Source organism: Salvelinus fontinalis, chromosome 12 (assembly GCF_029448725.1).
Source record: "Salvelinus fontinalis isolate EN_2023a chromosome 12, ASM2944872v1, whole genome shotgun sequence".
Classification (NCBI taxonomy): Eukaryota; Metazoa; Chordata; class Actinopteri; order Salmoniformes; family Salmonidae; genus Salvelinus; species Salvelinus fontinalis.
In genome coordinates this window covers 3,982,597-4,009,310 of record NC_074676.1, presented here as the reverse complement: position 1 = coordinate 4,009,310, position 26,714 = coordinate 3,982,597, and the positions used below count along the sequence as shown (strand labels likewise).

General features: G+C 42.7%; 2 protein-coding genes and 1 non-coding gene across 5 annotated transcripts; all 3 read left to right on the top strand.

Moving 5' to 3' along the window:
- The first annotated feature begins 1,493 nt into the window (after positions 1 to 1,493).
- LOC129866661 (phosphate carrier protein, mitochondrial-like) lies at positions 1,494 to 15,269 on the top strand. 3 transcript variants are annotated; one of them, XM_055939441.1, is made up of 8 exons: positions 1,494 to 1,737; positions 2,071 to 2,234; positions 7,644 to 7,771; positions 8,140 to 8,319; positions 11,287 to 11,468; positions 12,047 to 12,219; positions 13,609 to 13,719; positions 14,633 to 15,269. In XM_055939441.1, the coding sequence occupies exons 2-8, from the start codon at positions 2,087 to 2,089 to the stop codon at positions 14,791 to 14,793; spliced, it is 1,083 nt and encodes a 360-aa protein (XP_055795416.1). In that variant the 5' UTR covers positions 1,494 to 1,737; positions 2,071 to 2,086; the 3' UTR covers positions 14,794 to 15,269. The 3 variants fall into 3 exon arrangements, with proteins under 3 accessions (XP_055795416.1, XP_055795415.1, XP_055795417.1); XM_055939440.1 differs by having other exon boundaries at positions 1,494 to 1,807; XM_055939442.1 differs by lacking the exons at positions 1,494 to 1,737; positions 7,644 to 7,771 and adding an exon at positions 4,939 to 5,063 and having other exon boundaries at positions 1,749 to 2,234.
- Positions 14,271 to 14,467, top strand: LOC129867729 (small nucleolar RNA SNORA53). The gene has a single exon (XR_008761673.1). It is a non-coding gene; the product is annotated as a small nucleolar RNA SNORA53 (small nucleolar RNA).
- A 105-nt stretch (positions 15,270 to 15,374) lies between the features above and the next one.
- Positions 15,375 to 26,712, top strand: LOC129866663 (L-lactate dehydrogenase B-A chain). The gene is made up of 8 exons (XM_055939443.1): positions 15,375 to 18,409; positions 18,970 to 19,106; positions 19,751 to 19,868; positions 20,104 to 20,277; positions 20,750 to 20,923; positions 23,102 to 23,219; positions 24,770 to 24,893; positions 25,089 to 26,712. The coding sequence occupies exons 1-8, from the start codon at positions 18,355 to 18,357 to the stop codon at positions 25,254 to 25,256; spliced, it is 1,068 nt and encodes a 355-aa protein (XP_055795418.1). The 5' UTR covers positions 15,375 to 18,354; the 3' UTR covers positions 25,257 to 26,712.
- Positions 26,713 to 26,714: the final 2 nt, after the last annotated feature.

Below are 26,714 nucleotides of genomic sequence, written 5' to 3'. Positions count from 1 at the left end.
TGGCCACCTTCAATCACCACTGGAACATTGGAGAAGTGTGCTCTTCACGAATTAATTGTGGTTTCAACTGCACCGGACAGATGGCAGACTTGTGGGTGAGCGGTTTGCTTTTGTCAATGTTGTGAACTGAGTGCCCCAATGTGGCAGTGGGGTTATGGTATGGGCAGACATAAGCTATGGACAACTAATACAATTGTATTTTATCGATCACAATTTGAATGCACAGAGATACCGTGATGAGATACTGAGGCCCATTGTGATGCCATTCATCCGCCGCCATCACCTCATGTTTCAGCACGATAATGCATGGCCCCATTTCGCATGGATCTGTACACGATTCCTGGAAGCTGAAAATTTCCCAGTTCTTCCACAGCCTGCATACTCACCAGCCATGTCACCCATGAAGCATGTTTGGGTAGCTCTGGATTGACGTGTACGACAGCACGTTCCAGTTCCCGCCATTATCCAGCAACTACACACAGCCATTGAAGGGGAGTGGGACAACATCCCACAATCAACAGCCTGATCAACTCTATGCGAAGATGTGTCGTGCTGCATGAGGGAAATGGTGGTCACCAGATACTGACTGGTTTTCTGATCCACACCCCTACTTTTTTTTAAGGTATCTGTGATCAACAGATGCATATGTATTCCCAGTCATGTGAAATCCATAGATTAGGGCCTACTGGAAATATTTCAATTGACTGATTTCCTTATATGAACTGTAACTCAGTAAAATCTTAGAAATTGTTGCATATTGCGTTGATATTTTTGTTCAGTTTAGTTGCATTGATGGTGTGCCAGGCCACCTACACCTTGCTGTGTGATTATGAAACTCTGTTTGAAATCAGATAAATAAGACCTGTGCAATGTTATACACTTTCTTTACTTCATAAAGAGCCTAACCTGAGGTATGTAGCTCAAATCGTTCACAATCTATTAATATTTGAAGGTCTGAATGTCTGGCAAATATCGAATCTCAATCCAACTTTACCATGGTTATCTACCAAAGGAGCAAAATGTAACTGTGGTAGAGAGCATGAAGCGTAATCTTTGGAGTGGCTGATTAGGGTGAAAGAGAATGAGGTTGCTCAAATTAGGGCAGTTGAGAGAATCTCCTATAGAGGCTGTCAAAAGAGTAGAAACATGAGTAGCTTTGAAGGTCCGGCAACAATAGGATCCAGAAATTCTTCATGTTAAGAAAGTGGACTTTGTATCATTTATAGCAATAAATTGAAAGCAAATCACAAAAGATCAACATCATTGTTTTTGCAGTTGAACTCTTTCTGGGTTTATTTACTCCATGAAGCACTATTTCCTGCGTTCCCACCTTTTCAGGCACCAGAACCTGAGCAGGGTATTTTCGTTTTAAAATTAATGCGTGGGAATGTATGTTTTTGGAAATCTCTTTTTTTGTAGTGTATGGGGATTGATGTTAAATGTTCCTTCCCCGTATGGAATTTACTTATTTTTTTTGTTATCCCCTTCTTCCAGTTGGTAGCGACACAACACCTTTTGATTGTAGTTCGCCATAAACCCCAAAGAAGAATGAAGCTGGCTTCATCTCCATCAATTTCTTTGTTTTAATCTACCCAATTGTTGTCAACTTTTATTTTGTTATTTTTATCTGTCGGCCTATGAGGCAATTCAACTTTTAGCTGTGAATGTGTAGCCTACCAGATTAAATTAATCAATATAACTCACATATTTCTATCTCAGCTGACTATTGTCAGTCAAGTAAGTACCTTCACAACCTCTACGCTGATGATAAAGGAGGCTGCGCCATTTTGCGACTGAAAGCCTGCCCGTGAGGAAAATGCGTAGCTAACTTCTTGCGAATTTATACTTTGCGTGTAGTAACATTTGTTTTGGTTGGATACATTGCTAAAACAAGAATATTGGTTTAGAGAACAAGGAGAAGCTAGCAAATGTTGGCTAACTAGTTTAGCTACGTTCCAGAGTTAGCTAGTTGGATTGCTAGACAAACGCATGCATTTCGTTTTGTTTCAGCCACTGTCATTGGTTTAACGTTAGCTAACTAACCACGTTGTCTTTATTTATGCCGCACAGCCACACGTACTGAACAATGTACCCCAACTCGTTGACACACTTGGCGCGGGCGAACCCCTTCAGCGCCCCGCTGTTCACGCTACAAAAAGTCGAGGAACCATCACAGAGCCTTGCTGCCGAACATGGACTAAGCAAACGCACGCTGGCCGCCGCTGCAGTGACGGGTAAGCCGAGTGGTGCAAGCTAGAAATGCTACCTAGCTGGTTAAGTTAGGCTTTAACCACCTAACGTAAGTTAGATAATATTACATAATGTAGGCCTACTATAAGGCTGTACTGAATGTGTAGCTTAATTCAGCATAAAGGGGACTGAGCCTTAGAAATACTAGCTATTTTCTTTAGCTTCCTATTCAAATTCTCAAGATTTTTCTGCAGACTTGTAACGTTAGCTAGATAGTAATCATTTGCCCTGCCAAAGTTACTGGCCTAAAACACGTTGCCCTTGCAGTGTCCTCTGCAGGGCCCCTGCTGAAAACGAAGTAGTGTCTAAAATGGGTTTGCGCAGAGGCCAAAAGCAAACCAAAAATGGCTTTGAGCACTGTATGCTGCCAGATATTCAGATAAGTTAACATTTATTTGGTGTGTAATCACCAGTGACTTCAGTTAGCTATATACGAAGGTAATCACTGATAAGCAGAGTGATAAGACAGTTCACTTCGCGTTCGTTTATAAAACCCATCACACACTGGACGAACGTTAGTGGGTGGCAACATTTGTAACTCAATTATGGTCAGCATTCTAGCTAACGTTATGCCCCTGGCAAAGGTAATTAATCACCAAGTAAATGCTGCAACAGCCTAGGAGTTCTTAGTTACAAAAAAGTTGACTAACACATAGGGGCCTAATGTCATGGTTGAAATAAGGCTGAGTATAGGGGCTGCACTGTGTGTTATGTTATCGCCTTACCATGTGAGTTTGGAAGTCTCCCAATTACTAAAGGTCTCAAATTATTGACTTGGTGTAGGCCTGTGCTTATTTTACAGCGGCTACCATATACTGACTATCAGTTAGTGATTAATGTGTGGTGTTTGTAATGAAACTTGACACGCTCAAATAGATAAGGCAGATAGGCTACCATTTTACAACCAGTTTATTTACTATTGTCAGATAAGTCTGATTTACAGTTCACTTGAGTCCATGTTGCTAAACGGCATCTTAACGCAGTCATGAAGGTGATTTCGCTCTGTATCCACGTGATTTATCTGCTTAAATAGAATGTGAGGCACCAGTGAAAGGCCCAGTACTAGAAAAACACACGAGCTGTGTTCGAATATTCATACTAATTGTACTATTTGTGACGTAAATTGAGAATATAGTATTGTAATGAAACAGCAGGGAGCAGGTCTCGAACCCTCGACCTTCTAGCCCGAAGTCCGGCGCGCTATCGACTGTGCCAGTAGCATACCACCCTGCATACCACTGCTGGCTTGCATCTGAAGCTAAGCAGGGTTGGTCCTGGTCAGTCCCTGGATGGGAGACCAGATGCTGCTGGAAGTGGTGTTGGAGGGCCAGTAGGAGGCACTCTTTCCTCTGGTCTAAAAAAAAAAAAAATATCCCAATGCCCCAGGGCAGTGATTGGGGACACTGCCCTGTGTAGGGTGCCGTCTTTCGGATGGGACGTTAAACGGGTGTCCTGACTCTCTGAGGTCATTAAAGATCCCATGGCACTTATCGTAAGAGTAGGGGTGTTAACCCTGGTGTCCTGGCTAAATTCCCAATCTGGCCCTCAAACCATCATGGTCACCTAATAATCCCCAGTTTACAATTGGCTCATTCCTCCCCCTCTCCCCTGTAACTATTCCCCAGGTCGTTTCTGCAAATGAGAACGTGTTCTCAGTCAACTTACATGGTAAAATAACGGTAAAATAAAATAAATAAAAAATAAAAAAAGCATGCTCATGCGGCAGAGTCGATTTCCGCGCTTATAAACCCAGAGTCGTTACAGTATGCTTATTGGATATAGTTCCTATGTCTAAAGTTCCCGGATGTCGTACTACATTCACAAAATACGAAGGATACAAACAGTGGACACATTCTGTGCTTTTAGGGCCCATAGTGCAATTCTTCACAAAAATGGGTGTGGCTTCACATCGTTTTCAGATTTGAAGAAAATGGCAGAAAATATGCAGCCGAAGTCCAACGAGCAGATAAAAATTCATTGCGTTAACTAATTATGACAAATGTTGATCAATGTAATAAAGAAATGACTTTTCAAATAAGTTACCTTACATGTTATGTTGGCTATCAATTTGTTAGCTACGCTATCCTTACGAACACAACATATCATTACAGCAGTATGTTCTAGTATGTTAGCTAGCTACCTAACGTTAGTTGGCCACTAGTACATCAAGCTTGCCAGTATATTAACTCTATGCTATCTAACTAACTACCCAAAGTTTATTGACTTGATTATTCCCGTCATTCTTAGCTAAGCAGTATAGTCGTTGTGTTCTCAATGGACATTCGGGTGCATTCGTAAATTCTCTCTGGCTGTCTACTCTGATTTCAGAGCACTTTCGTCTGAGTGTACCAGAGCGCAGAATAACTGATGAATTTACAAACATGCAACACAAGGTGAATGTGGCAGTTGTCAGTAAACGTCTGCAAAAAAGCGTATTTAAATCCGTTCTTTTACAGTATACTAAATGAACTTATAGTATGTAGTATATACACATTAAGTATGTAGTATACGGTATGTTAGTATGGGTATTCGAACACCGCTATGGTCTTCACTCTGAGTTGAACTGAACGTTTATGATGTCAGGTCTATGCATCAACTACCCTACTAAAGAGTAGGCCTACTATTACAGTGCACACATTGTTTCCCTCTTACATCTGTGAAAGAACCCCAATTCTTTCTTTTCCTCAGAGGGAGACAGTTGTGAGTTTGGCTCCTCACATTATTTAATTATGTGTGGCATCGGTGGGATCCTGAGCTGTGGTACCACACACACAGCTTTGGTGCCCCTTGACCTCGTCAAGTGCAGGTTGCAGGTCTGTTGGCCCGCCAGGGGTTGCATGGCATGGAATGGATATTGTGCTGTGGATTTCACCACAAGACGACATCATCCAAAATAACTGACTTTCACCAAGACTAAGATCTCACAAATAACGGTTTGCAGGAATGGTTTGAGTTACAACTAGTTTGCTGAAATAAATGTAACCCATTATCATTAGGCCTATTTCATTTGCATGTTTGAGCTGGAGACTGTTTAGGTCCTTTGCTTCACTAGGAGCTATAATAAATAAGTCAAAGGGGGTCAAGTGAGCTGTGAACACGCTTAAAACATTAACAGGAGGGAGTGAAGTCTGAGCCTTTCTTAACAGAACTTGAAGGTGCCTTTTATTAATACAATGTCCTTTAATCTATTACCTCAGACTGTTCTTGCCCTTTCTCTGTGCCCAATCAGCAATTTGATACTGTACCCACATTCATTTAACGGCAGTGACCTTTAGCTTAGCAACAACGGCAGTCAATTTCCAAGCTAGGACAGGACATCCTCCTTATTAAAAATCAGCCTGGAGTTAGATCTACCATACTTGCAGGGAAAGTTTTCTAAATTAATGTTGGTGTCCTGGGCCTGTATTCATAAAGTTTCTCAGAGTAGGATTCCTGATCTAGGATCATGCCCCACGTCCCCCCTCCATGTAATCTTGTATATTATGATCTCAAAGCCAAAACGTATCCTAGATCAGCACTCCTAGGGGGAGGGCTTTATGAATGCAGGCCCTGGTATGAGTACAGGAATAAATCGGACATATTATGTATACATGCCTTGTTTTTGATATTACTCACTATCACCTTACAATTAAGATGAATTCGTATGTTAATAGCACTCAGAAGTTTCGGGCAGAGATCCACCGCTACAGTTCTTCACCATGTTTTCTATCTGTTGATCCAGACCGGGCCACCAGAAGTGGCTCTTTGCCAGCAGCTTCATTTTGACAATTCCAACATGACCTTCAATGTAGTTGCTGCAAAACCTGATGTTGGCATTTCTGGGGTATCATGACTCTCATGCCCCACATCAAACATCCTTGGTACGTTGTAATTTCGGTTCTCCGCTGGAAATACGGAGTCAGCTCCTTTCTGCCAGTAGCTGGCCATCCTGACATGGTGTAGGTGTATACTTTTGACAAGGTCACATCTTTCCTTGTCTCCTGTTTGATAACTGTGCTTGTGACCGGTACTGCCTCAAGCTGAGCGGTATGGAAAATGTCAACTGCATCCACACTCCTTTGTCTTTCTCTTGTACACGGCAGTCTGGATAATCCATCTGCATTTGTGTGGAGGGACGACGGCTTAAACTCAATGTCATATATATGACTGGCAAGGAATAAGGCGTATCGCTGTAACCTGGCTGCTGTCATTGCCAGAATGCCTTTCTTTGGACTGAAAATGGAAAGCAGCGGCTGGTGATCCGTAACCAGTGTGAAACGCTTGCCATATAGGTATGCGTGGAATTTCTTGACGCCCCACCCTAGCGCCAGTGCTTCTTTGTCGATTTGTGAGTAGTTTTTCTCTGCATCATTCAATGTTCGTGACGCAAATGCAACTAACTGGCCTCTCTGACCCATCTTTCAGTGTGTGTAAAAGGATGGCCCCTAAGCCATAAAGAGACTCATCACAAGCCAACTTCACTGGCAGTTCAGGGTCATAATGCATCAGTACCTTTTCAGAAGTGATGAGACGTTTTGTGTGTGTGTGTGTGTGTATATATATATATATATACTGTGATTGAAGAAGAATTGTTCAGAGATTAAGTTATTAAAGCTGTAAGAGCTCCTGAGTGGCGCAGCGGTCTAAGGCCTCCCGGGTGGGGCAGTGGTCTAGGGCACTGCATCGCAGTGCTAGCTGCGCCACCAGAGTCTCTGGGTTCACGCCCAGGCTGGGCTGGGTTCGCGCCCAGGCTCTGTCGCAGCCGGCCGCAACCGGGAGGTCCGTGGGGCGACGCACAATTGACATAGCGTCGTCCGGGTTAGGGAGGGTTTGGCCGGTAGGGATATCCTTGTCTCAGTATGTAATAACATGTATCCACTCTACTGTAAGTCGCTCTGGATAAGAGCGTCTGCTAAATGACTAAAATGTAAATGTAAGGCACTGCATCTCAGTGTTAGAGGTGTCACTACGGACCCTGGTTCGATTCCAGCATGTATCACAACTGGGCGGGATTGGGAATCGCATAGGGTGGCGCACAATTGGCCCAGCGTCATTAGGGTTTGGCCCGGGATAGGCCGTCATTGTAAATAAGAATTTTGTTTTTAACTGACTTGCCTAGTTTAATAAAAAAAAAAAAAGAATCTACACGTTCTACCTGGTTTAAGTTGTTCAAGTTCAGACTTTAATAAATTAAATTAAAACTAATTTAGACACCAGAGCATTCAAATCCTCATTTGACCCACCAGTTCAGAATCGCTGGCCTAGAAAACATACTTGACCAAACAGTCTGTCACTTGTTTGCAAGCCTTGGCAGGATTGCTAATGTTGTGGTGTGAGAAATTCCTAGCATGGCTCCCTTTGTTATCTAAGTGCATGGTGTGTTGTCTGTTTGTATTGTGTTCTGTCTGCTCTAGATTCTGATATTAGCTGCGAGTTTGGCTCTATGAAATACTATGCCTTGTGCGGCTTCGGTGGCATCCTCAGCTGTGGGATTACACACACGGCAGTCGTACCCCTCGACCTGGTCAAGTGCCGTCTGCAGGTCTGTATCTCAGCTAAAGTCTCTGAGCTGTAATGAGTGTACTGGACTGGAATAATGTATACATTGCGGAGTTGGGGTTAATTCCATTTCTATTCGGGAAGTAAAACTGAAATTCCATTGTAGATGTACCTAATTGAAAAGCAAAAGACATTTGAATTTCAATTTACTTCCTGAATTGTAATGTAATTTGCCCCAACCCTTGTAAAGTGATAAAACATTGAGTGGTATGGCTGGCCCTGTAGTGTTGTGTATTTCTGTAGTATTTAGTACATTTTCTTTACAAGGACCTCCAAGTATTATTTCCCCCCTCAAAACCACTACTACTAGTTCACAACCATTAACCATTCTGTTTTTAATGTGTTGTCTAGGTGGACCCAGACAAGTACAAGAGCATCTTCAAGGGCTTCTCCATCACCATAAAGGAGGATGGCATGCGGGGGCTGGCTAAGGGCTGGGCTCCTACTTTCATCGGCTACTCCATGCAGGGTCTCTGCAAGTTTGGCTTCTATGAAATGTTCAAGATCACCTACAGCGACTTTATCGGAGAGGTAAGTCGTTACTAAGTAATTGATGACGATGAAAATAATGATAATGGTTTATTTTGTTTCATTTGCACTATGGTGTAGCCACAGAAAAAAACACCCGTTCAAACTTCTCATGGGGTTAGATTCAGGATGTTTGTCCGGGGCCATACAAAAAATATGTTGCGGGTATTCGCGGACCGGATTTGTGAAACACTGCTTTACACTATATAAGTACAAATTGGATGGTGTTAAGATTGGAGGGGTTGAGTGGAGTTGAAGGGCGGGACTAAAAACAAGGTGACTAATGTAAAATATACTGTCTGTAAAATGTATATACAGTGGGGAGAACAAGTATTTGATACACTTCCGATTTTGCAGGTTTTCCTACTTACAAAGCATGTAGAGGTCTGTAATTTTTATCATAGGTACACTTCAACTGTGAGACGGAATCTAAAACAAAAATCCAGAAAATCCTTTTGTATGATTTTTTTGTAATTAATTTGCATTTTATTGCATGACATAAGTATTTGATCACCTAGCAACCAGTAGGAATTCCGGCTCTCACAGACCTGTTAGTTTTTCTTTAATAAGAAGCCCTCCTGTTCTCCACTCATTACCAGTATTAACTGCACCTGTTTGAACTCGTTACCTGTGGATCTCTCACAGTTGAAGTGTACCTATGATAAAAATTACAGACCTCTACATGCTTTGTAAGTAGGAAAACCTGCAAAATCAGCAGGTTATCAAATACTTGTTCTCCCCACTGTAGGTTCAGAACCTTTGTTAAACAGCACAGTTAGAAATATATGGCAAATAGAAGATAACAATAACTGTTGTAAAATACATTGTGTCCGTAAAATGTATATAGTATGTACATTGCATTCGGAATGTATTCAGACCCCTTCCCCTTATCCAAATTTTGTTGCGTTACAGCCTTATTCTAAAATGGATTCAATACACACAATACCCCAATAATGACCAAGTGAAAACACATTTTTAGAATTTTTTTGCAAATGTATAATTAAAAAAACATGGTTCTCAGACCCTTTGCTATGAGACTTGAAAGAGCTCAGGTGCACCCTGTTTCCATTGATCGTCCTTGATGTTTTTACAACTTGATTGGAGTCCACCTGTGGTACATTTCAATTGATTGGACATGCTTTGGAAAGGCACACGCCTGTCTATAATAAGGTCCCACAGTTGACAGTGCATGTCAGAGCCAAAACCAAGCCATAAGGTCGAAGGAATTGTCCGTAGAGCTCCGAGACAGGATTGTGTTGAGGCACAGATCTGGGGAAGGGTACCAAAAAAATGTCTGCAGCATTGAAGGTCCCCAAGAACACAGTGGCCTCCATTATTCTTAAATGGAAGAAGTTTGGAACTACCAAACCTGATGGAGCTCTGTCAGTGACCAGAGTTCCTCTGTGGAGATGGAAGAACATTCCAGAAGGACAGCCATCTCTACAGCACTCCACCAATCAAGCGTTTATGGTAGAGTGACCAGACGGAAGCCACTCCTCATTAAAAGGCACATGACAGCCCGCTTGGAGTTTGCCAAAGGCACCTAAATGACTCTCAGACCATTAAAAACAGGATTCTCTTGTCTGATGAAACCAAGATTGAATGCCAAGCGTCCCTTCTGGAGGAAATCTGGCACCATCCCTACAGTGAAGCGTGGTGGCAGCATCGTGCTGTGGGGATGTTTTTCAGCCGCAGGGAGTGGGAGACTAGTCAGGATCGAGGAGAAATATGAACGGAGCTGCAAAGTACAGAGATACTTGATGAGAACCTGCTCAACAGGACAATGACCCTGAGCACACAGCCAAGACAACGCAGGAGTGGCTTCGGGACAAGTCTCTGAATGTCCTTGAGTGGTCCAGCCAAAGCATGGATTTGAACCCAATCGAACATCTCTGGAGAGACCTGAAAATAGCAGTGCAGTGACACTCCCCATCCAACCTGACAGAACTTGAGAGGATCTGCAGAGAAAAATGGGAGAAACTCCCCAAATACAGGTATGCCAAGTTTGTAGCATCATACCCAAGAAGACTCGGAGCTGCCAAAGTTGTTTCAACAAAGTACTGAGTAAAGGGTATGAATATTTATGTAAATGTCATATTTCCGTCATATTTTTTGTTGTTCGAAAAACATGTCAACCTGTTTTTGCTTTGTCATTATAGGGTTTTGTGTGTAGATAGATGGGGGGGGGGGAGAAATGTAATTATTTTTAGAATATGGCTGTAACGAAATGTGTAAAAAGTCAAGGGGTCTGAATACTTTCCGAATGCAGTATATAAGCTGGAAGTAGAAGCCTATGTGTTTTAGTTCACTCCAATTAGAGGAAGGGTTAGGATGAAATAATAAAGGAAAATAAATGTAAAAAATATTTTATTTTGCAAAACAGTATGGGGGGTTGGAAACGATGCAGACGATTAAATTGTAGCTTCCATATTAAATCTGATCTGCCCCGTAATTGTTTTATAATAACTGCTCTGCCAATGTGTAGTACCCACTTGGGTGATGCCCTGACATCTGCTTGCACCAGAAATCCCACCACACATCTGTAATTGTCAGAGTAGTAGTTCTCATCACTACGGGTCTCTGCAATCCTCTCGCTGCACTTCTCCTCAGCCTCACGCTGTTGAAGTCGATGTTACCATTCAAACCAAAACAGTTCCCAGTTTCAGCTAATTAATTAATACTGAAATAAGGTTTTTATCAGTGGAACAGAAAAGCTCCATCTCAATTAGTTTTTCCCGTGATTCATCTCATCCTATCCTTGACACCAACTGTGTCAGACCTTTTAATAATCCGCTTTGAAAAAGGAGGCGAGGAGAGAGAATGCAAGGCAATCAAGTAAAGATGAACAACTATTCTTCAGTTCTTTCTCAATTCATCTCCTCCCATTTTGACAACTCATTATGATTTACATTGTGTCTAGGGATGTACACTTAGTCTTCACCTCCTAACCTCCCAGTCTGCCTTCCCCAGGAAAACACCTATCTGTGGAGGACCTCCCTCTACCTGGCTGCGTCTGCCAGTGCTGAGTTCTTCGCTGACATCGCCCTGGCCCCTATGGAGGCGTGTAAAGTACGTATCCAGACCTGCCCCGGCTACGCCAGCAACCTCAGACAGTGTGCCCCCAAGATGTTCGCAGAGGAGGGCCTCTGGGCGTGAGTATCCCAACTAAATCAGCCGGTCACATTTCACTACCTCCTGCTTAGCCGTAACCCTTTGCTGTTGGTCTGGATTTGTATAATCAGTGAAGTACTATACTGAACAAAAATATAAATGCAACATGCAACAATTTTCTAAGATTTCACTGAGTTACAGTTCATATAAGGAAATCAATCAGATTAAATAAATTACTGCCTAATCTATGGATTTCACATGACTGGGCAGGGGCTGAACCATAGGCCCACCCACTAAGGAGCCAGGTTCAGCCAATCAGAATGGGTTTTCCACCACAAAAGGGCATTATTACAGACCGAAACACTCCTCGGTTTCATCACCTGTCTGGGTGACTGGTCGCCGATGATCCCGCAGGTGAAAAAGCTGAAGCTGGATCTGGAGGTCCTGGGCTGGTGTGGTTACACATGGTCTGTGGTTGAGGCCTATTGGACGTACTACAAAATTCTCTAAAACGATGTTGGAGGCTGCTTAATATAGTTCCAAATTAGGGTTAATTCTGGTGTGGGAAATATCAATAAAAGTCACTAATTTGCTCCACCTCTTCCTCTGTCCCCTCTAGTTTCTACAAGGGTGTGGTACCTCTGTGGATGAGGCAGATCCCCTACACCATGATGAAGTTTGCCTGCTTTGAGAGGACCGTAGAGCTGCTGTACAAACATGTGGTCCCCAAGCCCCGTGCTGAATGCTCCAAGTCTGAACAGCTGGTCGTCACCTTCGTGGCTGGATATATCGGTGAGTCCACAATGCTGGATAGAAGTTTATTGAAATTGGTAGATGAATAGGTATGTTAAAACCTCTAACGAGTCACTTGCCTAGAAAAATAAAGGTTCAATTATTTTATTTATATTTTAAATTTCAGGTCTCTACAGATGTTCGATCGGGTTCAAGTCCGTGCTCTGTCTGGGGCACTCAAGAACATTCAGACACTTGTCTCAAAGCCAGCAGGTTCTCATCAAGGATCTCTGTTTTTTGCTCCATTCATCTTTCCCCTTGATCCTGACTAGTCTCCTAGTCCCTGCTGCTGAATAACATTCCCACAGCATGATGCTACCACCACAATGCTTCACCGTAGGGATGGTGCCAGGTTTCCTCCAGACTTGGCATTCAGGCCAAAGAGTTCAATCATGGTTTAATCAGACCAGAGAATCTTGTTTCTCATAGTGAGAGTTCTTTTGATGCCTTTTGGCAAACTCCAAGCAGGCTGTCGTGTTTTTTAACTGAGTGGCTTCCGTCTGGCCACTCTACCATAAAGGCCTGATTGGTGGAGTGTTGCAGAGATGGTTGTCCGTCTGGAAGGTTCGCCCATCTCCTCAGAGGATCTCTGGAGCTCTGTTAGATTGACCATCAGGTTCTTGCTCACCTCCCTGATCAAGGCCCTTCTCCCCGATTGCTCAGTTTGGCCGGGTGGCCAGCTCTAGGAAAAGTCTTGGTGGTTCCAAACTTCTTCCATTTTTAAGAATGGAGGCCACTTCTTTGGGACCTTCAATGCTGCATACCTTTTTTGGTACCCTTCTCCAGATCTGTGCCTCGACACAATCCTGTCTCGGAGCTGTACGGATAATTCCTCCGACTTCATGGCTTGGTTTTTGTTCTGACATGCACTGTCAACTGTGGAAACCTTTTTATATAGATCGGTGTGTGTGTGCGCCTTACCAAATCATGTCCAATCATTTGAATTTACCACAGGTGGACACCAATGAAGTTGTAGAAACATCTGAAGGATGTAAACAGGATGAACCCGAGCTCAATTTTGAGTCTCATAGCAAAGGGTCTGAATATTTCTATTTTGTGTTAATACATTTGCACACAAATAACCTGTTTTCGCTTCGTCGTTATGGGGTGTGTGTGTAGATTGAGATGTTTTATTTAATACACTTTAGAATAAGGCTGTAACTTAGCAAAATATGGAAGTCAAGGGGTCTGAATAATTTCCCAACTGCATTGTAGGTGGATGAACTGCATTTAAAATCATTGAGGATATGGTAATAAAAAAATTCAGGCCACATTACATCGGTTAACAGGCCATATTTGGCTGGATGTTTGAGACTGCTGCCCTAGTCAAAATCAAGATGTTCTATGTTGTCTCGATCACATCCCTGGCGTTTGTTCTCTCCCCTTCAGCCGGTGTGTTCTGTGCCATTGTGTCTCACCCTGCTGACTCTGTGGTGTCTGTACTGAACAAGGAGAGTGGCAGCAGCGCCATCGGAGTACTCAAGAAGCTCGGACCCAAGGGTGAGTACTGGATTCTTTCCAGAAGTTGCCCATATCCTATTGCCCATTCTAGACTGTTTTTAGAATGCCAATTCTCAACTGGTGGGTTGCGACCCAAATGGCGGTTTTGAATGGGTGTCTGATTTTTAAATATAATGGAAAAAATACTCATTTGAATATAAATGACTAAAACCAGGTAGAACGTTTTTAGAAATGATAATGAACCTAACTTTTTGAATAATTTCATCCCTGAACAATTTTTCTTCAATCCCAGTATTTTTAATATGGAGCTATTAGCGCTGTTTAGTTGATTTTGTGGTCTCAAACCAGTAAGCTTATTAACATTCTTAATCAATAATATGGGCAAAATTGAATTATTGACAATGAAAAAGGTGGGAATGTTTTTCCTTTGTCATATTGTCACATTTACTATCATGGCATAAAAATACATAAATCCAGATTGTGTTATGGCCTTTTTTCGCAATGCAAATATTGGGTTGCGACTGAGACAACCTGGTTGAATTTAGGTCCTGAGGCACAACCAGTTAAGAACCACTGGTTTCGAATGTAGATTGATGGTGTTAACTTCACAGTAAATAGGGCTGATTGCAGCTCCAGCCCAGATACCCCCAGCAGCTTTCAGGCTGGACAGTTGGAGGTGCTTGAGTCATTGGCATGTGCGAACAGTCTACCTACTCCCCAGCCCATTACCTGCACTGGCAGCCTTGCTGGAATACTACCAGTGCAGACAGGCTGGGGAGCAGACATGCAATACCTATTACCACCTGTCTCAGATTAACCATCATTAGTTGTTGACCTTTCATATTTTTAAATGGTGTAATGGGATATTAAAATATCAATTTGATCGGAGTTTAAACAGTTTGCCTTTTAATTCTCTTGCTCTTTCTTCCCTCCGTTTGTCCTTCCTTCTCAGGTGTGTGGAAGGGTCTGGTGGCCCGTATCATCATGATCGGTACCCTGACCGCCCTGCAGTGGTTCATCTACGACTCTGTGAAGGTCTACTTCCGCCTGCCCCGTCCCCCTCCCCCAGAGATGCCCGAGTCCCTCAAGAAGAAGCTGGGCCTCACCGAGTAACGAAACAAATAGCAATTCAAAATGGCGGCCTTATCAACAGCCATATAAGATGTAAGACAGCGGCCTTATCAAACACATCCTTCAGTTAACAACCGCCTAGCACACCGCTCTCTCTACCTGCTATAGTCATAGCTGTCCTGCTTGTAGCCCACCCACCCTGGGCTGGGCTACTGATCAGCAGGCTTGGGAGTGATTCAATTTTAATTTCTTGTCAGTTCTAGAAGTAAATTTTAAATGCACATTTTCTTAATTGAATGCAAGGTAATTGGAATTTCAGTTTACTTCCTGAACTTCCTGAAATGTAATTATCCCCAGCCCAACTGGTCATTGGTAATGACACATTAGGCATACTTAAAGATAAGAGGGAAGATGGTTCCCCCCTGTGGGGGTATAGAGGAAAGACTACGACATGAATGCAATCAGGTTTTAACACCCCACCATAGTTGGTTAATGTTCTAATAAATGTGGAAACAACAGTGTTTTGTCTTGTTTTTCAAGGATTGTGGCTGATAAGGAAGGTAATGTTTTGATTCCACTTTAGATATCTCTTTAGAGACTGACCATTGCCAGTAGTTGTGATTTTAGTTATGTTTTAAATATGGGGCTGTGATAACTTTCAACAGTCAGATTTTTTGCGCCGTCACCTAAAACTACATATTTATAGGGTTGGGTGGTATCTAGATTTTCATTCGCTTTGTGTACCATACCGGGGTATACAGTATTACCAGAAGTGCGCACAAGGGGTTCCATTTTTAATTGCACAAAACAACTTGGACAACTGGGATCTTGATCCAGGAGGGGATTGAATCCTTCAGAAAGATGAGTCCCTAGACAAATCCGTTGACTCCTTCTGCACTTATTGTAAAAGGCTTGACAGGTGAAAACTGGTGGAAGTTCATCATTGGGGTGGGTTTTCAGATCAGTACAGATAAAGAGGTAAGGACAGCATTTTGGTATTTGAAAGAGTGTCTCATGGTGAAGTACTCAAACAGCTGACATGTCAGGTCACCCATTACAGAGGCAATACACTTCCTGTGGGGGATGGAAGTTTAGGGCTTAGAGTTGATTACCTGCACTCAGGAGGCAGCAGGCAGACAAGGAGAAAGGACTAGGAGACAGAAGACGACAAGCCAAGGGTAAGACTTAATGTAAATATACTTTCATTTAGATTTTGGAGCAAGTGAAAGAGCAGTGGTGACCAGTGTCTGATTTTGGGGTGTCAAGTATGCGAAGCATGCACTATTAACCTATGATGGTGTGCAATACCCATCTGTACATGGGCTACCTGAGCCTATATGATGCACTGCTGCAATTTCAATCAGCCTATTGACCCTGGATATTTAGGCTATTAGTTGATTAATCGTGGTATCCTGTATTAAGGCCTTGTGATGTCATTGATTGGCAAGAAAAAGGCTAATACAGAACGACTGGTAAAAAGCAACAGGAACATGTATTTTTAAGTGTGAACACAGTACACAGGGTGTTATGTGAGGTGTAACTAACTTAAGTCTACTTAATTGCAGTGGTGGAAAGAGTACCCAATTGTCATACTTGAGTAAAAGTAAAGATACCTTAATAGAACATTTCTCAAGTAAAAGTGAAATTCACCCAGTAATTTACTACTTGAGTAAAAGTATTTGGTTTTAAATATACTTAAGTATCAAAAGTAAATGTAATTTCTAAAATATTGAAAAAGTATAAATCATTTAAAATTCCCTATATTAAACCAGAAGGCAGCATTTTCTTGTTTTTTAAATGTACAGATAGCCAGTGGCACACACACTTAGACATAATTTACAAACTAAGCATTTGTGTTTAGTGAGTGCCACATCAGAGGCAAAAGGGATGACCAGGTATGTTCTCTTGATAAGTGCATGAATTTGACCATTTTCCTGACCTGCTAGTAACAAGTACTTTTGTGTGTCAGGGAAAATGTATGGAGTAAAAAGTACGTAATTTTCTTTAGGAATGTAGTGAAGTAAAAGTTGTCAAATACAGATTCTGCAAAAAACTACTTAGTACTTCAAAATACTTTTACTTAAGTACTTTACCGCACTGCTTAATTGTCGCATCTATCTCTTTGGCGACAGCTTCCGCTTTAAATCCAGCCTGGGACAAAGCCGTCACGTACTGACGAGCAACCAGAGTCCCACGCAGTGCATTCTCTGAGACAGGGCAATTTTTATCAAGGAAAATGGATGTGTGTACTGAAGATGTTTTCCTTCAAATTAGTTTTGAATGTTATGGACGATTAGTGTATCGTGCTTTATAAAACTGTGGTGATTATTAATAGACTAAAGCCTATTTATTATAAACCCAGATGAAATCGGGTTTACTGAAATATTTGTGTTAGGCCTAAATAAAATTCGCATCGCATTCTAGAATTTTTTTGCCTGTCCAAACAAAAATACTTTTAAGATTGTGTATAAAGTTTATGATTCAAATATGTACTCGCGCCTCGTCATATTCTTTGGATATCTATTTAAAGTTATGCGTCTCTGCCAATGTATTTTATCTACGATGTCGTCTACCCTCGGCCATATTGTCTATTTAGCAGATTGAGCGATGATGGAATGACTGTCTGTCTACTTTGCGAAAGTGGGACTGTTTTGAAATTGAATGTGTTGGCGACGTGCCATGCCCAAGAGATTATGGATTGCGCAAATTTAACGGTGGTCGTCCCATCTCATTCATCTGACTATTGTATTGGCCTGCCCTGTATCATCTTTACGGCATGGACAATTATATTTGTTTTTCTAGTAATCCAAAATATTATAATTGAAACAATGCATTGTTCATGGCCTACACGGATGACCTTGCCAAACGGATAAGGATCAAGCGAATTATCGCTCAATGTATTTATGCACACCGTGGCTGGAGGACGATGTCATTCAACATTCACTTGCAATAGATGAACAATTTTGCGGCACTACCCTGTACTTTATTCTTTCCACCTTGACTTCACCATTATGGCATTTGAGGAATAAAACTGTATTTCAACCATTGACCCATAATGTCTTTGCATGACTTAAAAAAGAAGTTACTCCTAACTCATTGGCCATATTGCTGCAGCTATCATCCCGAGAAAGAATGATGTTGGTAACACTGCCTAGGAATTAAAACCCTCTTCATAACACATTATGCGCTATGCATAATGGGCAGTGTTTAGCACTGCCCATATACTGGATACATATCGTCTATAGTCATCAGAGAAGCAGGACAAGTGCACCAGATGGAGCCTGTGACATTACAGGATTACAGGATAACTCCTTTAACAGTCTGCAGTCAAATTTGGCATCCGATTAGCAGAGCCTTCACCAGGCCGTTGGAGCACAGGGAGGAGAGGAAGAGCTGCAGCAAACTACAGTAGAACTCTGTGCCGTCACTGTGGCGCTTTTTGTAGTGCACCCTCGTTTTGGGCCTGTGTCACATGCACTGATTGTAGTGCCGCAGCTCACCTATCTGATTCCTCCCACCTGCCCTGTCTGGATTTGGATACAGCCGTTGTGTGAGGTGTTGTGGATGCAGGGGGAAGGCACCGTAGCTCTCGTCTAGTCTGACATGTTGATTACATGGTGGTATTTATACCTCGCAGCTCGGAGCATCGTCAAACAAAGCAAGTATTTGTTGTCTTATACCTGGGGAAGTTCAGGGTGTCCTGCTAGTATCAGCTCTGCTCGGTTATAAGGGTTGGGGCTCAGATGTTGATGTGTGTGTGTGTGTGTGTAAGAAATGGGTGTAGGAGGTGAAAGCCACATAGGACTACGAGCTGTAGAATCAAATGTACAAAACCGTCATCTGTAATCTCCGTGCAGTGCTGCCAGCCTGCCGTTTTAAAGAAACGCAGGCTGTTTTTTATGAATGCATTACTTATTTAGTGAAACCTAAAGTCACCCTACCAAGGTCGACCAACGTGTTTGGCCAGCTTGGTTGATAGGGTTTATAATGTATGCCATTTATCCAAAGCGACTTACATCCTAGCATACATACATTTTTTTAACATATGGTTGGTCCCAGGAATCGAACCTACTATCCTGGCGTTGCAAGAGTCACGATCTACCAACAAAGCTACAGAGGAAAAGGAAAGGAAACAGATGACCATTTGTTGTATATCTTTGGACGTGTGAAAGACCACTTCTGTTTCTCCACCTCTCTTTCCCCTTTCTCTCTTCATAGCGTTGAACATGGCCTCTATCCTTCAGAAGCTCATCACTCCCCTGTTCAGTGGGACCCCTGAGCCCGCCAGGAACAAGGTGACCGTGGTGGGGGTCGGCCAGGTGGGCATGGCCTGTGCTGTCAGTATCCTGCTCAGGGTAAGACCAGACCTGCTGTGTTTATACTCCTGTCAGATTACTACCCCTACTTTACCCCCTAGTGCTACAGTATTATAGTGTTTAGTCTATTGCACTGCCACTGGATTACCCTTTGCCCTGAGACATGGCTGTAGACTCCTTAGATGCCATAGGAGTCTACTGTCATGTCTCAGGGCAAGCGTACTCTCTGCCTACTGATCTTCTCTCAATATTACACGTCCATCCATTCCCTCATTACAGTGTTATTATAATGTTCAATACTTTATTGCTAAACTATAAAACAGGCTTTTAGACATGCAGAATATGTGTAATTGACTATCATTGCTTAGACTGATATTAGCTCAGATGGGATTATAAGTGTGTTTATAATCTGTTATAAAGAGAGTATTATTCCTAGGCAGTGTTACCAACATAATTCTTTCTCGGGATGATAGCTTGCAGCAATGTGGCCAATGAGTTAGGAGTAACTTATTTTTGATGTCATGCAAAGACATTACGGGTCAATGGTTTCAAATATAGTTTTATTCCTCAAATGCCCATCATGGTGAAGTCAAGGTGGAAAGAATAACTGCACAGTCATTGTACATTTATCACATCTTACCCCCCCCCCCCCCCCCCCCCCCCCTTTTTCTCTTTCTCTTCAGGAGCTGGCTGATGAGCTGGCCTTGGTGGATGTGATGGAGGACAAGTTGAAGGGAGAAATGATGGATCTGCAGCATGGCAGCCTCTTCCTCAAAACGCCCAAGATAGTCGCCAGCAAAGGTGAGAGTGTGTAGTGCAATTGTGCACCAGGAAACCAGAAAACCAAGATGGACACCGTCTGTGTTAAATTAAGTACTCTCACTGAGAGGGGAAGTGTATGAAAGGGAGATGGGAAAAGGGTGAAAGGGAAATGTATGAATGCACTATTCTATTAATGATATGACAAATGATTGAAAATAATATTAGACACAAATGATATACAGTACTCATTGATTTGATATTCTTCCACGGTCAGACTACTCTGTGACGGCGAACTCTCGTATCGTCGTGGTAACAGCGGGCGTTCGTCAGCAGGAGGGAGAGAGCAGGTTGAACCTGGTTCAGAGGAACGTCAACATCTTCAAACACATCATCCCTCAGATCATAAAACACTCCCCCAAGTGCATCATCATCGTGGTCTCCAACCCAGGTACACTCACATATGCATACTGTATATACCAGTGGAGGCTGGTAGGAGGAGCTATAGGAGGACGGGCTCATTGTAATGGCTGGAATGGAATTAATGGAACGGTATCAAACATATGGAAACCATGTTTGACTCCATTCCATTCCAGCCATTACAATGAGCCCGTCCTCCTATAGCTCCTCCCACCAGCCTCCACTGGTACATACACACCTAAATAAACACACACCAAGTACACTCTCACACACAGACACCATAGACTCAGAGCCATTAATTTAGATATATAAATATATGGCTCTGCAGACACTCACATATACTGTAGTACCTACACACACTTGAATGCAAACGCTTACACATCCCAGCTACACACACATAGATACACACTAACACAGATACAAACTCACACACCAGATACAGTAGTGTTCTTCAAACACCTTGTTATGGAAGTCTAACCCCAGAAATCTCTCCCTGGCTGTAGTTGATGTGCTGACCTACGTGACCTGGAAGTTGAGCGGCCTTCCCAAGCACCGTGTCATCGGCAGCGGCACCAACCTGGACTCTGCCCGTTTCCGTTACCTGATGGCCGACAAACTGGGCATCCATGCTACCAGCTTCAACGGATGGATCCTGGGAGAACACGGAGACACCAGTGGTGAGTGTGTGTGTGTGTGTGCATACGTACAGTACCAGTCAAAAGTTGACACACCTACTCATTCAAGGGATTTTCTTTATTTTTACTATTTTCTACATTGTAGAATAATAGTGAAGACATCAAAACTATGAAATAACACATGAAATCAAAAAAGTGTTAAACAAATCAGATTTTAGATTCTTCAAAGTAGCCACCCTTTGCACACTCTTGGCATTCTCTCAACCAGCTTCAACTGGAATGCTTTTCCAACAGTCTTGGAGTTCCCACATATGCAGAGCACTTGTTGGCTACTTTTCCTTCACTCTGCAGTCCAACTCATCCCAAACCATCTTAATTGGGTTTAGGTCTGGTGATTGGAGGCCAGGTCATCTGATGCAGCACTCCATCACTCTCCTTCTTGGTCAAATAGCCCTTACACAGCCTGGATGTGTGTTGGGTCATTGTCCTGTTAAAAAACAAATGACAGTCCCACTAAGTGCAAACCAGATGGAATGGCGTATCACTGCAGAATGCTGTGGTAGCCATGCTGGTTAAGTGTGCCTTGAATTCTAAATAAATCACTGACAGTGTCACCAGCAACGCACCCCCACCCCACCCCACCACACCTCCTCCTCAATGCTTCACGGTGGGAACCACACATGCGGAGATCATCCATTCACCTACTCAGCGTCTCACAAAGACACAGCGTTTGGAACCAAAAATCTCAAATTTGGACTCATCAGACCAAAGGACAGATTTCCACCAGTCTAATGTCCGTTGCACCTGTTTATTGGCCCAAGCAAGTCTCTTCTTATTATTGGTGTCCTTTAGTAGTGGTTTCTTTGCAGCAATTCGACCATGAAGGCCTGATTCACGCAGTCTCCACTGAACAGTTGATATTGAGATGTGTATGTTACTTGAACTCTGTGAAGCATTTATTTGGGCTGCAATTTCTGAGGCTGGTAACTCTAATGAACTTGTCCTCTGCAGCAGAGGTAACTCTGGGTCTTCCTTTCCTGTGGCGGTCCTCATTAGAGGCAGTTTCATCATAGCGCTTAATGGTTTTTGCGACTGCACTTGAAGAAACTTGGCACTTTCCGGATTGACTGACCTTCATGTTTAAAGTAATGGACTGTCGTTTCTGTTTGCTTATTTGAGCTGTTCTTCCCATAATATGGACTTAGCCATATTTGGTCAAAGATCATCTTCTGTATACCACCCGACCTTGTCACAACACAACTGATTGGCTCAAACGCATTAAGGAAAGAAATTCCACAAATTAATTTAAGACACATCTGTTAATTGAAATGCATTCCAGGTGACTACCTCATGAAGCTGGTTGAGAGAATGCCAAGAGTGTGCTAAGCTCTCATCAAGGCAAAGGTGGGCTACTTTGAAGAATCTCAAATATATAATATGTACATCTGTCCTAATTATTAACCATAAACACATACGTACGTACAGTACCAGTCAAAGGTTTGGACACCTACTCATTCCAAGGTTTTCCTTTATTTTTACTATTTTCTACATTGTAGAATAATAGTGAAGACATCAAAAGTATCAAATAACACATATGGAATCATGTAGTAAGCCAAAAAGTCTTAAAGAATACACATTCAGGAAGTCTGAAAATGTGTGTATTCCATTCAAATGTGCTACTGAATTCTTAGACTATAAGTAGCAGCGACCCCATTCTTGAGGGTCACTGTGATAAAGGTGAGGAACAGAGATCTGCTAATCTGGGCTGTCTGGGCCCTACAGGTCCAATGCAGCTGTTTTTATATCAGTATCAAATCATTTCTGGGTAACAATTAAGTACCTTACTGTAATTGTTTTTAATTAAAATGGTCCAATTAGCTTCTTAGCAATAACTTTGCTACGACTGTCTGGGAGTGGGAGGGGAGAACTAGCTGTTATGGGCAGAGGTTTCTTACTGGTCTATTAACTCATTTACCGCCTGGTGATGTCACTAGGTAGGCCAAAACTCACTTCCACCAAAACAGGCAAAAATTTCAGCCGGTCTTTTCAAACATCTCTTACACTAAAAGGGCATTATCATAATTTTCACAATTTCACAGTATTATTACAACCTCAGTGTGGAAATATATATAAAACACAGGATCACGTTTTTTTGACTGTACCGGGCCTTTAAGGAGATAACAGGTAATAAGGTTAAGTGTGTGTGGGTGTGTGTTCCAGTCCCTGTGTGGAGCGGCACTAACGTAGCAGGCGTTAACCTGCAGACACTGAACCCTGACATCGGTACTGATGCTGACCAGGAGAACTGGAAGGAGACTCACAAACAGGTGGTTGACAGGTAATGTACACAGCACCGTACCAACACAAACTATTACCTCTATTACTTTTGTTGTATAGACTCTTAAGGGGGAAAAAAGGTGTCATCTAGAACCTAAAAGGGTTCTTCGGCTGTCCCCATAGGACAAATCAAATCTATTTATAAAGCCCTTTTTACATCAGCAGATGTCACAAAGTGTTTTTACAGAAACCCAGCCTAAAACCCCAGAGAGCAAGCAATGCACAGTGGCTAGGACAAACTCCCTAGAAAGGCAGTAACCTAGCAACAATCCTATACAGGAACCAGAGGCTCTGAAGGGTGGCCAGTCCTCTTCTGGCTGTGCCGGATGGAGATTATTAGAGTACATGGCCATTAAGGACAGATTGTTCTTCAAGATGTTCATAGATGACCAGCAGGGTCAATTAATATTCACAGTGGTTGTAGAAGGTGCAACAGGTCAGCACCTCAAGAGTAAATGTCAGTTGGCTTTTCATAGCCGAGCATTCAGAGGTTCGAGACAGCAGGTGAGGGAGAATCGAAAACAGCAGGTCTGGGACAAGGTGTCACATCCGGTAAACGGGTCAGGGTTCCATAGCCGCAGGCAGAACAATTGAAACTGGAGCAGCAGCACGACCAGGTGGACTGGGGACAGCCAGGAGTCATCGGGACAGGGTTTCCCAAACTCGGTCCTGGGGACAACAAGGGGTGCACGTTTTGGTTTTTGCCCTAGTACTACACAGCTGATTCAAATAATCAAAGCTTGATGATGAGTTCATTATTTGAATCAGCTGTGTAGTGGTAAGGCAAAAACCAAAACATGCACCTCTTGGGGTCTGCAGAACCAAGTTTGGGGAACGCTTCCATAGGAGAACCCTTTGAAAGAACCCTTGTTTGTTCCAGGTAAAACCTTTTTGGCACCAAGAAGAACTGTTTTGGGTTCCATGTATAACCCTTTCCACAGAGGGTTCTACATGGAATTTTACCTGGAACCCCAAAAAAATATCCTATGGGGACAGCCGAAGAATCCTTTAGGAACACTTTTTTTCTAAGAGTGTATTTGAGTCATCCTCATACATGTAGTTTGACTCTCTCACTGTAATGGAGTCCTGGATATATTGAGCCCAAGTGTAACGGATGTGAAATGGCTAGCTAGTTAGCGGGTACGCGCTAGTAGCATTTCAATCAGTTACGTCACTTGCTCTGAGACTTAAGTAGTGTTGCCCCTTGCTCTGCAAGAGCCGTGGCCTTTGTGGAGTGATGGGTAACGACCGTGCTTCGTGGGCAACCGTTGTTGATGTGTGCAGAGGGTCCCTGGTTCGCGCCCGTGTCGGGGCGAGGGGACGGTTTAAAGTTATACTGTTACATTGATGCTGTTGACCCGGATCACTGGTTGCTGCGGAAAAAGGAGGAGGTTGAAAGGGGGGTGAGTGTAACGGATGTGAAATGGCTAGCTAGTTAGCGGGTACGCGCTAGTAGCATTTCAATCAGTTACGTCACTTGCTCTGAGACTTAAGTAGTGTTGCCCCTCAAGGCTACTAAAATAAAATAAAAAGTGTAATTGTGTGTTCCAGTGCCTATGAGGTGATCAAGTTGAAGGGCTATACTAACTGGGCCATTGGCCTGAGTGTAGCTGACCTCACTGAGAGCCTCATCAGGAACATGAACAGGATCCACCCTGTCTCCACCATGGTGAAGGTGAGAGACACACTCCATACACGTACTGCATGCACACGCACACTTGGCCTTCTGACACCACTGAAGGTGTGCGGTTATTCCCTGACAACGCACAGTCTGTTGTATGTAAATGCTTACACAACAGATATGTAACCGATAAACAAACAGACATATAGACATATGCACAAAACTCAAGATGATGCCGTTGCTCGACAGGGCATGTACGGGATCGATGACGAGGTGTACTTGAGCCTGCCGTGCGTGCTGAATGCTGGGGGCGTGGCCAGCGTGATCAACATGACCCTGACGGACGACGAGATCGGCCAAATAAAACAGAGCGCTGACACACTGTGGGACATCCAGAAGGACCTGACTGACGTGTAGCGACACTAACAGAACACCAAGGGGCGCCACATTCCACTCAACCCCTAGGCTGTGTCCCAATAATATCTCCTTTCTCCTCTTGTGTGCATTCGTTCACTACTTCCCACAAATCTAAAATCAAGTGCACACTTTGGGAGAAAGGAGAGATAATTGGGACATAGCCCCAACTCTCCTTATCACCTATTACTCAACATATGCCACTTAGCAGACGGACGCTTTTATTTAAAGCGACTTACAGTAATGTGAGTGCATATAGTTCTAATATGTGTTTTTGATCCGTGTGGGAATTAAACCCACAGCTTTTGCATTGCTAGCCTCGCTCTTAAAGAGCAACTGCCCCTATAAACAACTTCTCATTTATAAAACCGCCTATGTGGCAAATTTACTACAAAGTGTAAATGGGATCATTTTTGGTCATAAAGTCAGTCTCATCCAAAATGTTGTGAGACTTGTGGTCGTGACTGCATCACAACGTAAATGAAGGTTAGGTTTGTTTCATTCCTGCCCACAGCTGGCAGCACTCAATTAATCATCAATTTGGGAGGTGAAGCTGCAAATGATCCAATCTTACTGCCTATGGTAAATTTGGGTTTACTTTGGATATCCATATTGGGCTAGTTAGGGACCATCAGTAAATTACACAATGTACATGGGCCAATATGTTAATTCCAATAGCTAAAAATGTCAATGACTTAAAAACCTCAAACTAATTATAATTGAAATAAATGTATATACAAATATTGAATGCATTTGATGAGAACTAAAAGGTGTTCAACGTGAAAATATTGTCTTTTACATTGTAATTTGTTGACAGTCCATAACTAGCCCCGGAGATAGGCTATCCAAAGAGAAACCAACTTTGCCATAGTCGCACACCAGCTGGCTGAAGCTAATTGGCTAAATAATTTGACTAACTCTTCCCACCTGCAAACACACACAAGACACCCACATCATACCAGACACCGAAACCAACTCAAGTTTCAATTCAGTCATGGCTGCTAGCATTTCTAATGAACCAAATCTAAAACGAGAGATAATCAGGAAGTGCAGTTGCCCTTTAACAACTGAGCCACACGGTTAAATGACACCGGTTCCAAAAATACACTTTCACAGTGTCACTGCTGTTATCTTTCACACTTGTAATCTTCATAGCTTTCCTGGCATCTGGGTGTTTGGTCTCATTGTCAAGAGCATTAGGTGTTAGGGTTACTTTGCACGTGGCTGCTTAACTGGAAAAGGTGCAGATGGAAGCGTCTTTGTTTCCCCGAAAAAGCGCTATATAAAAACCGTGAAAAGTGCTAGGCTATATAAAAACCATGTATCATTCAGATGTCGGCAAATGCTTCAGTCATTTTCCCCTTTTTAAAGTGAAGGGTTATTAATCATGTTGGATGTGTAAAATAAAAGTGTTTATTGGTGTTGGAATGAATAAAGTCCTCAATCTTTGTTTTCAGAATG